The sequence below is a fragment of the Alosa pseudoharengus genome, unplaced genomic scaffold (genome assembly GCF_046254945.1).
Source record: "Alosa pseudoharengus isolate Yale_2024_CS ecotype anadromous, Long Island Sound unplaced genomic scaffold, YU_APseudo_1.1 YU_APseudo_1.1_scf_10, whole genome shotgun sequence".
In the NCBI taxonomy this organism is placed as follows: domain Eukaryota; kingdom Metazoa; phylum Chordata; class Actinopteri; order Clupeiformes; family Clupeidae; genus Alosa; species Alosa pseudoharengus.
Window position 1 is genome coordinate 3340060 of NW_027468565.1, and position 15016 is coordinate 3355075.

General features: G+C 38.8%; 1 protein-coding gene across 3 annotated transcripts in view; it reads right to left on the reverse strand.

Moving 5' to 3' along the window:
- Positions 1–3135: 3135 nt before the first annotated feature.
- slc25a18 (solute carrier family 25 member 18) overlaps positions 3136–15016 on the reverse strand; it is a 30546-nt gene continuing 18665 nt past the window's right edge. For 2 of the 3 annotated variants that reach the window (XM_076302875.1, XM_076302867.1), the window contains exons 6-12: positions 13336–13391; positions 13123–13213; positions 12118–12233; positions 11768–11948; positions 11267–11439; positions 7540–7615; positions 3136–5961 (exon numbers count right to left, since the gene is read on the reverse strand). In XM_076302875.1, coding sequence (XP_076158990.1) covers positions 5820–5961; positions 7540–7615; positions 11267–11439; positions 11768–11948; positions 12118–12233; positions 13123–13213; positions 13336–13391 — 835 coding nt within the window. In that variant the 3' untranslated portion in view covers positions 3136–5819. Of the gene's footprint in view, positions 5962–6341; positions 7175–7539; positions 7616–11266; positions 11440–11767; positions 11949–12117; positions 12234–13122; positions 13214–13335; positions 13392–15016 lie in introns of those variants that run through there. The other variant, XM_076302883.1, reaches the window with a different exon arrangement.

Consider the following 15016-nt stretch of genomic DNA (forward strand, 5'->3'; position numbering starts at 1 on the left):
GCTTAAACACCCCCCTATAAATGGCCAAAAACACGCCTATAAATATCTAAAAACAAGTACAATTGCACATAGAATAAAATAGTATTATGTAGGCTCAAATACCACTTTTAGAGTTAGGAACCAACTTAGTAAATGGAATAAGCCAGTGTTTCCCAAACTTTTTTTCTGGCGACCCACTTTTTAAAAATGACAGACCATCGCGACCCATTTCACTTCAAATCTACCCTGCAACCACCAATATTGTTTTAGGCCACAGGTTCTCCAACTTTTCTATGCCTCCCCAACCATACATTGCTATAGGATCCCTGCTTTGAACATGGTTGTGTTGCATTTTGAGCACCATCAGCGTGAAAAGTTGGAAATGACTACTGAAAAGATACGTTTTAATGCGCATCCGAGAGTAGGGGAAATTCTCGCATGTTGCGCAGTCGTCATTCGTCAGCATAGTTAGCTGTTCCTGTATTTCTAAAAAATGTTGTAGGCTACGTTGCGTTGCAGACAAATGGGTCCATAACACTGTGGACATCAATTCCAATGTTAACAGCAAATAACTTAAGTCATATTGTATTGTTGTATTATATTTTATTGTATAGTTGTTATATCTGAACAAGAGGCGTTTGCGCAATAGCCGGAAGAATGCGCCTTTACTTTGGAGTTAGCGATGTAGAAAACGAGAGGAATAGTGTTTGAAATGTCCATTTAAATTGTAGACTATAATGCACTGTTGCAGAAATAAGAATGTGAGGAGGTTGCTATTAACTTTAAAGATTGCATCTGCAATCGAAACTGTATGCAAATTACATGGCCTTATGTCCGGTATATGGATGTCTGCTTTAGTTGACAGCACGGTCACTGGATTTTAATCGGTAAAGTTGAGGAGCTGGTATCTATTAATGTTCGTGCAAATAGGCGGATTCATGTCCCTTGCAGTTTGCAACTGCGAGGTACATGGCAGGCGCCCCACAGAACGGTTTCATTTTGAGAGGTAGATATCCATGCTGGCACCCCCTCTGCGCGATGCGTTCATTAATGCGCCAGTTTCATGAGCTTTTATGACAAAACCGTGACTGGTAGTTAACAATCTACATCCTAATAGAAAACTGTTAGCTTTCCTGGTATCAAATGACAAATGGTATCAGTTAGGCCTATAACACAACATAAATTGTGCTGGCGACCCAAATAAAATCTCCTGCGACCCACCCATGGGTCGCGACCCAGACTTTGGGAAACACTGGAATAAGCTATACCCAGAAAAAATACTACATAAAATAATTATTTATTTCAATAATAGAAATTATATGCACACATCGGTCAACAACACAGATAATTCCACACAGGACCAAAGACACATGTAGGCTTAAACACCCCCCTATAAATGGCCAAAAACGTGCCTATAAATATCTAAAAACAAGTACAATTGCACATAGAATAAAATAGTATTATGTAGGCTCAAATACCACTCCCCTTCTTTCCCTCCCCCCCCCTTTTTTTTTTTTTCTGTGTGTCATGTTTTGTTTTGTATGGAGTTTTTTTTTTTTTTTTTTGTATAAGTTTTCTATCATGTTTCTTTTTTCTTTTTTTTGTCATGTCTTTTCTTATTTCTTTTTTATATGTATAAAATAACAAAAAACAAAAATTGCAATGTAACATGTGAAATAAGTGAAGTGGGTACCTTACATGGATGTAGATAAATAATTGCAATAAAGTATAAAAAAAAAAAAAAAAAAACACATATGCTAATGATATTGATGAGGGGGTGTTTACAAGGCAGAGACCTAAAACCATCCGGCTGCGCACAAGTTGACCTTCATTTGTGATTTATAATGGGCACATCTGGAAGGGTGGCGCACGCACATTTTTTTGTGCGTACGTTCGTTTTCTCTGAATCACACGTACGATCATTTCAGAAATGATCTAAGATCAAATGAAGGATGGTTTCTACGCAACCCTTTTATAAATGAAGCCCCAGGTGTGTTTCAGACCAAGAAGAAAGGCCCAGGTAAGGTCCCACCCATATATAATAAAGGCTTGATGTCTCATCCGCGCTGCTGGCCAATGGAGTCGACGTCCGCACCCCGCGGCCATCTTGTCACAGTCAGCTCGCTAACTCATAACATTGTGTTTCAATGGTGCACTGTAATGACAGGTAGTGACCTGAAGGTGTCATTGTTATAGCCTGGGGGCATTGTTCTGCCTTTAGTAGAAGAAGAGATATACCTTACCACAGAGCCCACCTTTTACTGTCTATGAGCCCACCAGATAGCTTGCCTGTGACAAGATGGCCGCGGGTGATGCCGTTAGAGACTCCGCCATAAGGCATCTAGTGTTTATTATATATATATCTATGGTCCCACCTTTCTATATAGACACTGTTCCTCCTCTGGGTCTTAGTGCTATACCCGTTACCTTGCCTGCCACATCGCCATCGGGTGCGCGTAGCTGAAAAGGTGCTTAAGTCAGTGGGAGAATGCGCGCAAGGATTGTATACATAAGAAACCCCCGGATTTTGGGGTTGCTCCTCCCAAAACACGTAACTCCCTACATCGCGTGTGCACCCTTATGCACATGGGAGAATTCGCCCCTATTGTATGTGAAAAGTTTTCCTTTGAGCGATTAGGCTACTGTGCCCCGAAATACAAAAATAAACTTCTTAGAAACAACAGATGCCAACCTGCACATCAGGAGCAGGTAGGAGTTCAGTGTCTTGCTCAAAGACACTTTGACAGGGTCAGGATGAGTTGGGCTCGAACCAGCAGCCTTCCGGTTGCTGGACGATAGGTGGAACTGTTTTAAAATAGTGGTATTATAGAACTGTATTGTGAGTGGTAATTGTGAGAGCTCTGGTGTGACTGTATGGCAATAGAAAATAGTTTACCTGGCCAAGTTAGGTAAGAGGGCCACTCACAGAATATATCTTACATGGAGGCTCTCAAACCTGCCATTATGCACCCCACCCCTTTTTTTCCATTGTGCGGTATTCATACTGTGCTCTGATGTCCAAACTGTCCTATGAAGTGTTGTGACCTCTTTGTACCATTACACCCTATAATATGCATTGTGGTTGAAGTGCATTTTTAGAAAACAGACTGAGATTTGAAAAATGCATGATTTGTTTTATTGTTTGCATTTGCCTAAGAAACACATTTTGCAAATAATTTTATACACAAAACCAACAGTATGAGTTGAATGAGCTGAGCTAGAATTACTGAAAAACATTACAAAATTAGAAATGTCATGGAGATACCTTTCAATGTCTATAGATGTTAGGGGGGCAGTGGTAAGGCTTTAATGCATTATTTTTTATTGTGCGCAGTATAACAATTTAACTGACAAACCACAGATTGTACAACAACCCCAGCCACCAAACAACTGGACAACAGAAAGAGAAGGCCATACACTGTAACCCATCTGTCTGCCTAGAAGGAAATCAATCTGAAATTGATGGGATTACAAGCAGATCATACACTGTCAGGTCATGAAGTCTATAGGTGCCTCTCCACTACAGGAACCTTGACATGGTCAAATCATTTTCCTATTTGCAACGTCAATTTCAAGAACGACAAAATAATATTTATTTTGCAGCACCACCAATATTAGACCACTAAAACAGAGAATTCCAGATAATACTACAATTATCCCCATGGTTGAGTCAACAGTTAAGTGCTATACATTTGCTAACACTCAATTACATGGCTTCATTGCACCATAATTACTTGATGAATGAAAATATCAGTTCTACTGTTGAAGTCTATATCAGCATCAGTTGATGCTTTCCTTATGTTCATTCAGTGATAGGATAACCTCAACATGATAACTCCTTAAGCAATCATTCCATTCAAATCTGTTAAAAAATATACTTGATTGTTTTACAAATAGCGCCTGTTTTCCACACACATTACTACAAGTCTCACTTGTTTCAGAGCCACACAGAAGTACCTACCAGTAGGTACTTATTTCTCACCTGAAGATGGCCCTGAAAGGGTTCTGTCCTACAGGCGCAGTTCCTGCAGGGCAGACACAGCTAATGGGATGGAATCTCTATAATGAAAGTTTAAAGCAACACTATGTACTTCCTTTACCTAGAAATAATGGCGTCAAATTTAAAAATGGCTTTAAAAATGTAGATGACACAGAGTATAGCAAGAATAGCATCTTTGATATTACTGTTATGCGCCCTGAATGCCTGGTATTGTACAATGTAACCTTGTTGTACCGGACCATGACTTTTTTATATCAGTTTTAAGCACACTGGATACTGCCTTAGTTATATTGGTACTCAGCAAATATCCATTCTTACATCATGTACATTAAATTTGCTTATTACACGGCTCTTCAGAGTGCTGCAGAAAGTTCCATTCACATGAATGGGCCTTCCCAACGTTCAGAGGTCTGTTAAATCTATATAATCACCGACAAAGTATATAATCACCGCTGTCAATGGCAACGGGTTTTGTGCTTCTGATTAACGTCTTTCATATCACTCCGCAGCAATGGAATTTAATTGAAAGTGAAAGTCAGCTAGTAATACGTTGCCACGCAACACCTGCAAATGTCAAGTTCTATCTGTGTGGCGAACTATTTATATTGTCAGCGGAAGCCACGAAACGGTAGCAAAATCATTTTTAAAGACCAATTGTGTTAAGTTTATTTTCTCGTTTTGGCAAGTAGCCGTATAATAAGCGGGAAATGTATTGTCCGCCGGTAATTATCAGAAAATAAGTCCCGTCAGGTCAAAGCAAAACCTCTCCGCTGCGCGTTGGGGTTCTGTTCTCCCTGTCAGGACTTATTTTCTGATAATTACTGGCGGACAATACATTATCCCTTACTTATTAAATGACTCTTCAGAATGCTAGTAGAACGCTCCATTGACTTGAATGGGATTTCCCAACGTTCTATGGTAAAATATATTTATGTACTGTAATTACCGCTGAAACTTATAATTACCGCTGTCAATGGCAACGGGTTTTGTGCTTCTGATTTACGTCTTTCATATCACTGATCAGCTGTGTTCTAAAGAATGTTTGATTCAAGTTCAGCGTGTGTTGCGAGCTATTTGTTTCTCAGCAAAAGCCACAACAAAACGGTCGGTAAGAATTAAATGTAAAGGTCATATCATGTGGAGTTTATTTTTGCGTTTTGGTAAGTAGTCGTGTAATGTGATAATGTGTAAAATGCCGGTCTTTATCAGAATATAAGTCCTTTCAGGACGAAGCAAGACCCCTCCGCTGGCTCGTCGGGGTCCTGTTCGCCCTGTCGAGACTTATTTACCGATAATGACCGGCGTTCTATACATTATCCCTTACATAGTATTTACTGTCTTTGTAATGGCTATATATTTTCAGTATTGATGTTGAGGGCTTATACCATTTTTTTAGTATTTGGCTAGTTCTGTCCGTTCTCCCCATTTGACTGGAAATTAATAGTGAGAGTATCAGCTCAACCAGCTGTTCTATTTTCCAGGATTAGTGATATTTATATCATTGACCTGCGATATATGTAAAGCGCTTTGAGTGTCAAGAAAAGCACTACAAAAGTGTCATTCATTCAGACATTCATTCAGTCTTGTATATATTTGCCTTAATATAAAATGCTCCCATCTCAGGCAGGAGGCTATCTGATTGGAGCATTTGAAACATACACAACCCTTACCTATTATCAAAACCTGTTTACAGATTTAAAAAAACCAACAACTACACAATGAGTTTGTTGGTACTGAAAATATGTTAGCATTTAGTTAAAATCCTCTCCATACTTTGCCCCCCCCCCCCAACTGCATGAAGAAACTGTATATTTTGCATGGTTGGAAAGTGTTCCTCTTGCTATCCCAGTAGGCTGAGCAACTCTTCACCTACACCCAAAAAATAGACACCTTGTGCAATGCCAAAGAGAGGGGCAATGACCAGTGCACGACACGTAGCTCCCTTCAGGAAAGCTGTAGGCCCTTCTCGAGTCAGGACACGTCTGTAAAGATATAGATGGCAAACTGATACAAATGTGTTGAATTTGTAATTACTGTCACCTATTTTTTAAATGAAAACTAAATTGAAATATTCAAATTATTAAACATCTACAACATTGTTTTCTCTCTTTTGACCTGGGTTGCAGCAAAAGTACAGTACTTAACAGAGGCCACATATACAGTGCTGCTTGAAAGAGAACCCTCAGACATGGTCAGTTGTTTTTTTTTACCAAAAAATCTAAATAACCTTATTTAATGCACATCCAAACCCCAATTTGTAAAGCTGACCTTCCAAATAACAGATAGAAACAAAAGAAATTATATAGTTTCATTATATATTCAACAAAGTGGTTTAGTTCACAAAAACTCAAAATATGACATTTGCAAAAGTATGTGAACCCCTGTAGTTAATTTCTTGTGGCACCTCCTTTTGCAACCACTACTTCAACCAAACCTCTTTTGTACCCATTAATCAGTGGCTCACATCTAGTTCTGGGGATTTTTGCCTACTCCTCCTTGCTGAACTAAGCCAGTTGAGAGAGGTTGGAGGGTCAATTGGCATGTACTGTCCACTTCAGATCTAGCCAAAACATTTCTATTGAATTGAGGTCTGGACTTTGACTAGGCCAATCCAGAGTACGCATTTTCTTCATCTTAAGCCATTCCTTGGTCATGGTTATATGGTCTTTGTCTTGTTGTAAAATCTATTACCAGAGAATGGACTTCCAGAAGGTCTCTGAAAGTTGAATCGGTCAGTTTTGTTCTTTCTTGAGAGCAGAGGCTTCCTTCTAGCAACCCTCCCATGAACATTGTGTCTTTTCCAGTTTCGTCTGATTGTAGATGCATGTAGATTTATTCCAGATGCTGCCATTGTGGTCTGTAACTCTCTAGAGGTGATGTGTGGGTTGGCTCTTACCCAATTTATCCTCTTTCTGGTGCATCTTGGTCATACTTTTGATGGGCATCCACTTCTAGGAAATGTTGCTGTGATGTTGAATGCCCTCCATTTGCAAATACAGTGGATAAATGGTGCTGGGATCTTTTATAGAGGGTCTTGTAGCTTTCCCCAGACTGATGGGCTGTCACTACTCTCTTCCTTATGTCCTCCTCTCCTCTTGGCATTGTTGATCCCTTTAGGTGCCTTGGCACTACAGTGGTTTGGTGGGTTTCCTCTCTCTTTTAATCATGGCTGCTCAAACCCTTTCCACAGGAAGTCTGTTTGATTAGTATGCTTAATTGATTATTTCAGCACCCAATTATGTTTTACATTAATCGATTACCTACTTGACTTTATCAATGCAGCTGGGGGTTCACTTACATTTTGTACATACATTACTTCCATGTTTCATGATTTTTTGGTTTCTCACGCAAACTGTATCTAAACATCTAAACAAGTCTATGCATTTGATAAATATACACACCTGACAGTTCATATTTAAAAACTGGTGGTGATAAAATAAGAAAATCATCATGAAACAACAGACAACTCCAAACTGTTCAAGGGGTTCACATACATTCAAGCAGCACTGTATGATTTAGAATGTAAAAATGGGAAAAAAGGAGACAAATGGAAGGCTTACCGTATGCAGTCTAGAATGCCACGGTAAGAGTCCTCTCCTTCACCCTTTTGCAAGGTCTGTAGACGAGTTTTAATAACTGTTGATACAAACAAACTATGCATCAGTAAACCCCTTTCAATGTCCCATGCTCTTCCTTAGAGTCCCTTGAGTTGTCTGAAGGACTTATTGTAAAATCTATACAGAGAGATGTGATTACATCTATTGTTTCAATCTTCTTCATTGGAATTCTTGTGAATGAAAAACTTCAGGGACTAATTGTTGTTGTCAAGTAAAATAAAATTAAATATGAAATGACATTTTTTCCAGGGTTGGGAAGAGCATGAATTTAGACAGCACACTCCATATTCCATGAGACGCTAGTTTGCTTTTTCATCTGATTGCATTTAGTAGCCCACGGGTCTGGGGCCTATGGCTGAGAATGAGGCACAGAGCTTGAATTCAAGTTCTTTCTGGATTAAACAGTGGATCCCTTTGTTTTTTGTTTTGTTTTTTGTTGGAATTTATTAAGTCAAGTCAAGTCAAGTTTATTTATATAGCGCATTTCATACACAGAGGTCATTCAATGTGCTTTACATAAACAAAGGGATCTCCTCTTATCTTTTAATATTGAACTGTGGACTAACTAGGAGCTTGGGCTGTCAGACGGAGTGGTGTCAGAGCTTGGGTTGGCTACGTTCAAAGTAAGCTGGTGTCTCCTGGTTCATTAATTCCAACAACATTAACTTCACGGTCTGTATCCATTATTGCGGCGCGTAGACGCTTGTAGACGCCTAGACCTCCCTCCCGTCGCCGCTTGTGGGCGTGTATAGGCTAAAGTGTATGGTGTAATGTTTTATTTTATCTAATTACACAATGCCAGCTAACGTAGGCTACTAAAGTGGAGGTAGCCTACTATTGTTAACGTATTTTATTGAAACACTCACAAATATCACATGTTCCTCCAAAGCACCTTCTATCTTGGTTCAAGTCGCCAAAAAGTTCTTTTTGACAGGGTGCAGTGGCGAACTTGTTCTAAACTTAATGGCTTCGCCACTATATAGCTCAATATATTTTCATGAAACCAACACGATTATCAGGCGGAACAAATATTTCTGGCAGGCTATTGTTCCGGACCGGAAGACTAGAGCAAAGGAGAGAACTTGTTTACTGAAGATGTACTTTCATTGGCTAACTGCCTCGCGTTAACCGCTCTCATTTGTATAAAGTTCAGCAGAGCCCAACTTCTTGACGCGCTGCCTCTGTTCGAATAGCCGCGCTGCCTTCCCAAGGTGCATTGCAGAAGCGTAAACCACACCTTGCCGCTCTCCATAGAAAATCAATGGGCTATGTGCGGCGCGGTGGGCTTTGACGCGATAATGGACACGAGCCGTTACACACACAAACTTTCACTTCTTTCAATACACTACAGGTTTGGGACTCACGGGTTACCCAGAATCCAGATGCAAGTATAGTTTAGCTGTGTTGTATATTGTGAGTGTTTGACAAAAGGTATGTGAATGTTTATACAAGGGGATTATTACTAATCAATATTGCAAATAATAGGGGAGTACAGGGCTGGGTGGTATATTTAAGCAATATGACACGGTGGTAGTGGTGTTGATAAAGGTTATTGCCACGGCTATAATTTGACCGTAGAAAACCTGAAAGGCTGAATCAGTTATATCAGTAAAATAGTTAAACTTATTACAGTGCATGAAAATGCACTGTTCTTTTCAGAAGTCTTCTTCTTCTTTCTATTACAATGCACAGAAATGCACTGTTCTGTTTTCCGAAGTCTTCTTATTATTATTATTCTTCTAACCAAAATTTCTGCATCCAATTCAGCTTCAACCGTTTGACGTAGAAACTTCGTTCAAACTTTGTAACATAGGTCTTGAATTTTTTTTGAAATATTAACAAAAATCAAGCTAATTTGCACCTGTATCAACTGCCAGCTGCTCAACTAGGCCCCCTCAAAGAGTCAATTAAGCTGACTGCACCTGTATCAACTGCTTTCTGCTCAACTAGACCAACTGTCTCTGTGCCTCTCCATTCTATATATATTCGATATAAGGCATATATTCCATCCAACTTTTTATCCATCCATCTTCTTCAAACCATTCACTCATCCACCCATTAAACTATCTATCAACATCCATTAAACAATCTGCCTATCAACATCCAATGCACTATCTACATTCAACTTTTAAACTATCTACTCTGTCTCAAGCATACAATCTGGCTTTCTTAAGACTACAGATCCTCAACTGTTTCCTCTGCCCACAACAGTTTCAAAATAAAAGTCCTCACTACAATAATTCAGTATTAAATAATTTAACTATTTAAACTACACAACTATTTAACTGCTCAGCCATTCCAACTGTCAGTTCGATTATGACTCCCGCCAAATGTTTCCTCTGCCCACGACTGTTTCAAAATAAAAGTCCTCACTACAATAATTCACTATTACATAATTTAGCTATGTTTAAATAATGTTGTAGATGACTACTGACAGTTGGAATGGCTGAACAGTTAAATAGTTGGATAGTTTAAATTATCCAACTATTTAACTGTTCAGTGTGTCATCACCTATGACTCCTGCCAACTGTTTCCTCTTTTCCTACATTTTCATGCACTGGTAATTCCTCGGAATTACATTATCTAGTTTTGTTTGAAATATGTGATCATTTTAATACACATGGACTTGTAATAATCCATTTTAATTCAGTCTTAAGTACTCTTAATTCATTTAGGGGCTTCAATATTTCCAACAATTGGCAGGGTTCAGTATGTTATTGAAAAGCATTCAGAAGCTTATTTTTAATAAGCTATTTGGTTTATGTAGTTTTGAATTACATGCTTTACATTTACATACTTGTCTTTGCATGTTATTTTGATCACAGTTAACCATTTCATAGAAAATACCTCTTTAAATCGCATATCGTCATGTAGCCTACAAATACCAGGATATTAATTTTGGTCCATATTACCCAGCCCTAGGGGAGTATTAGATTAAATATACAATACAGACACTATTGTATCATAGTACAAGTACAATTGACCTGTGTGATACTGGACTGAATTACATATGCCATTACACTTTTATTGTAATGGGATAGTTCTCCCAAAAATGAAAATGCTGTCATTTGCTTAACCTTCAATTTGCTATTAGTCACCATTACAAAGTTGGCTATGCTATCCACAATAAAAAAACAACAACATTAATCTGTTGATGGACATACAATGTTTGCCAGGTAGCAAATAAATTATAATAGCTCTGTGCATAAAGCATGAAATGGTGGAAAGAAAGAGGAAAGCTTTACCCTACTACATGCCAGAGGGAGATACATCTAAGGAGGTGATAATGGCAAAATGATATATATTATCTGTATTCTTAAGATTGATGGATAGGGAAGGACTTGACAGACAGAAGGATAGTGATCATGATTTTCATCATGTTCAATGTGGACAGAAAGAGCACAATAGCAATATGTAATTTGAAGAGCATTAATATCGCAAAATGAAAGAAGCACTGAAATACTGGCCTACCATATACACATTTGATGGAGTTCTGGAGTAAAAGTGACAGTAAATGAAAACCTTTCAGGATGGAACAACGATTATTTTCAACTCAAATTATGGAAACTAAGGAACTGTCAAAGACAATGACAAAAAACATATTCCTATAGTGTTTCCTTCATATTTCTTAGGAAGATTGTTAGCACACATGGCTCTTCTATCCTCCCACCATCTAATGGCGTGACTGCCACAGCTGCGACTGATCCAGCGATGCAGCCTGACATGAAGGAGTGCAGGAAGGGGGCTCGCTTTAGTTCATCTCCCGGGCAACCTGGATCACTTCGGCCCAGCGTATTTAGGTTGGCAAACAGTGGAAAGTAGATCATTGAGAAGGGGACATCCCTAAGAACAGAACGAGAACACAGCAAGATAGGGCCTCAGTGTCCCAACAGAATTACGTTTGTACTATCTGTGCATAATTAGCTGCAAACCAGTTAAAGGAACAGGCCAACTTTTTTGGAAAATAAGCTTATTTGCTGTCTACCCCTAAGTTAGATAAGAGGATACATACCCTTCTCTTCTCTGTGCATGCAATAACCCGCTTAGCTTAGCATAATTCACTGGAAGTAGGTTAGACCAGTTAGCCGACAGCTCAAGTTTACTATGTGTTGAGATACCAGAAGCAATATTATGCTCCTGTAAAAACAATTGTAAAAGTGAGAGACTAAACCTGAGTAGAGTGGCCCCCGCTCCTCTGTAAAGCCCAGCCAAGCCTCGAGTCCTCAGAAGCTCCAGGGTGATGTTAGTGGCAGAGGGCCGTGGCCTAGGGGTAGACTGGGATGCCTGTGGTGCCGCTAGTGATGGAGCTGGCTCTGGAGTAGCAGTAGGTGTTGTGGCTGACTTCTGTGCAGCTGACACAAATATAACCATCACTGCTACACACATCCCATGCTGATCTGATCACTACATAAACATTGCCTGCTGGATATTTCAAAGCTGAGTACAGAATATTTCACTATGGGTAATACTGTCACACAAACTATTACGAAAAGCCCATAGCAAAATGCCTTTAAGACTCACCCAACCTGCCTGCATCTTGCAACTGGATCTTCAGCATCTCCATTGGTGTTGTCACCACCACCTGGCAGGTTCCTGCCCCACATCCAGCCAGAATTTCTCCCCAAAGAGGCAGCTTTCTGTAAATCAAACATGGGGCAAATTCTCTAGACTCAATCAGAAAAGTAAGATTTGGAAACTTCACAATCAAGATTAATCCTGGTGTTGTTCATGATCCAGATTGGAATTTTGTGAAAACTGTTAGATGTTTTGTTGTTTTATTCTCTACCTTTCAACAAATGTATAGACATTCATATTTTCTGCTTGTAAAGAAATTGGGTTTTAGCTTTAAAGGTACACTATGCAAGATTTTTACCTTAATATAACCTGTGCGAAGCCAATTTGATGGTAAACAAACTTAAGGGTAATTGTATATCTGGGAATCGTTCACCTAGCACAGCCATACAGCATAGCCATAGCGAGTCGCTAACGAGAGAATCAGCCATGCAACTTCAAGAATAGCCAACCTGAAAACATATCGCAAGAATCGTGAAACATTATCTTGTCAGATATAGCTCTTTGGATATTTTTGCCTGTTGTTAATCCTTCACCTCTACAACAAAGATATTTTCATTGTGTACAGGGAGAAAAAGCCACAAGAAATAGGCTATTTGAGTAAAATATAAATATATCGCAACTCTAAGGGCAGCTCTACAGTTGCCAAAAATACCTGAAACTGCATAGTATACCTTTAAGTGAGGAGTCTAAAAATAGCAGACCAATTTAACCAAACCAAACCAGCGAAATTACAATTTAAAGATGGTGGTAAAACTACTTGCCTATAAAAAATATACCTCAAAAACATAACCAATTGTTGCATAGTGCTTTTTTAATATGAGTACATCGTAATGATGATCATATATTAAACAGCACTATGCAACAATCAACTGTAGAAACATGACTGGAATACTTAATTACTGTTGATTGATTTGTAAAAATGTGTACTGTCAAAACTGTTAGCAAAATTACCCATCTTTAGAAAGCTTCTGCCTGAAGATGTCATTTGCAGCAAGTTTGATGGCCTTCTCTGGAGTTACAAGGGTCAAATTCACTGCTGCACCTAAGAGTATTTTAATATGGAAGTGTGCATTGAAGATACTTAATAAATCTGCATAGTTTTACTGTATGTGTAAATGAAAAGTGTAAATTAAATGATTATATTATTTCATGTCCACAAGTTACCTCGATACATCCCAAAGTAACCCTCTGTTCTAACAGTCTTCACCAAACAGTCCAGCCTAAAAACAGAAAATTTCAGATTTTTATTTTCAAACACTCATTGCTCCCAACTGTTTTCTGATACGTAATATCACTAAAGTAGGTCACTAAAGTACATGCCTACTACTAAGACAGACAGGTAAGGGGGTGGTGGGATGATTCTTTACAGGATAGGAATAGCCTCCCCTTGAGCAAAAAAAAATAAAAAAAAAAATATATATATATATATATATATATATATATATATATATATATATATATTAATAATCAACCTATTGCTGCCAATGGAATCATGTAATGATCAGTTGCTAGTTTGACATTTTTGATTGTTCTTGTGTCTGAACTTTGGCAGCCTTGTAGCTACCTATCCATCAAAGTGGACTCTGGAAATAATTTCCCTCATAAACTTGGGATTGTTTAACCTGACCCTAGCCAGATGAATTTCGCTCCTCCTAGCTCCACTCATCCATCTGGAACCGATCCATTGGAATGGTGTTTCAGAAGGCTGGGCCTAATCAAAAAATGCTTGCATATGATTGAATAAGCCACTTGTCCGTCATCTATTGACGTGCTTCTTCAACCACTCACATCGAAGCCAACCCGTGACGCTGATAACAGTTTCACGGTCGCTTCTCCACTACGTCACATCTATGAAACTCCCGCCCTGCGTCCTGATTGGCTGAACCATAAAGTCGGTTGCAGAAATCACTCTCAATGGAAGAGGTCCCAGATGGATGTGAGTGAAGCTAGGCGGAGCTAAGCGGAACGAAATTCATCTGGCTAGGGTCAGGTTAGGGATTGTTACCTTACAGTAGAATTAATTACTGTGCATGAAAATGCACTGTACTGTTATCACTAGGCTTCTTAAACTTCTTCTTATTACAGTGCATGCAAAACTTATTGTATTGTTATTCTGTCTTTTTCTTCTTTTTCTTCTTCTTCTTTTTATTATTCTTCCGGGCTATAATTTGACTTGAACTGCTTAGCATAGAAACTGTGGATCTAAACACGTAGACGTGTATTTTTTTACAGTGTAGGAATCCCATACTACAACATATATTCATACCAACACTATCAAATTTGTGACTACAGAGTGAGACCAGGCATGACGACCAGAGAGTGACCAGGCATGGTAAAACCAGGCTCAAGTCGCAGAGACGCAAGTCGCGAAAAACGACTTTGAAGTTTTTTTTTTTTTCAAAATTAGTTATTTTCGTTTTTTTGAAGAATGTGCAAGTTGAAGTCCTAAAGAAGCAATTCCATGTTTTAGATAACAGCATTGGTTGCTTTAAAAGTGTATATTTTGTTTGAAAATGGTTACGTTTCAGGAAGTAAACCAGCGTTTGAATTGGGCGTGACTATTAGTGCTCTTTAGTTTTGTCGGCCAATCAGCTGTATGCTAGAAGTAACCTCATGGCTACTTACTGAACCAGCATGCTGTTTGTTTACAATTGGAATGGAGATGGCCTGAATCTGATGATGAAGGCGACTTCATTACATTGGAGAACATTCCTAATCTAGAGCTGACCTTAGCCGAAGATAATTACAACGAGGAAGAATCTCTCGGTCTGGCGGTCATCGTAAGATATCAGATGCTATTTCCACAGTTACATTTGACAGGGATAAAGTTTGTGTGTTAGAAACT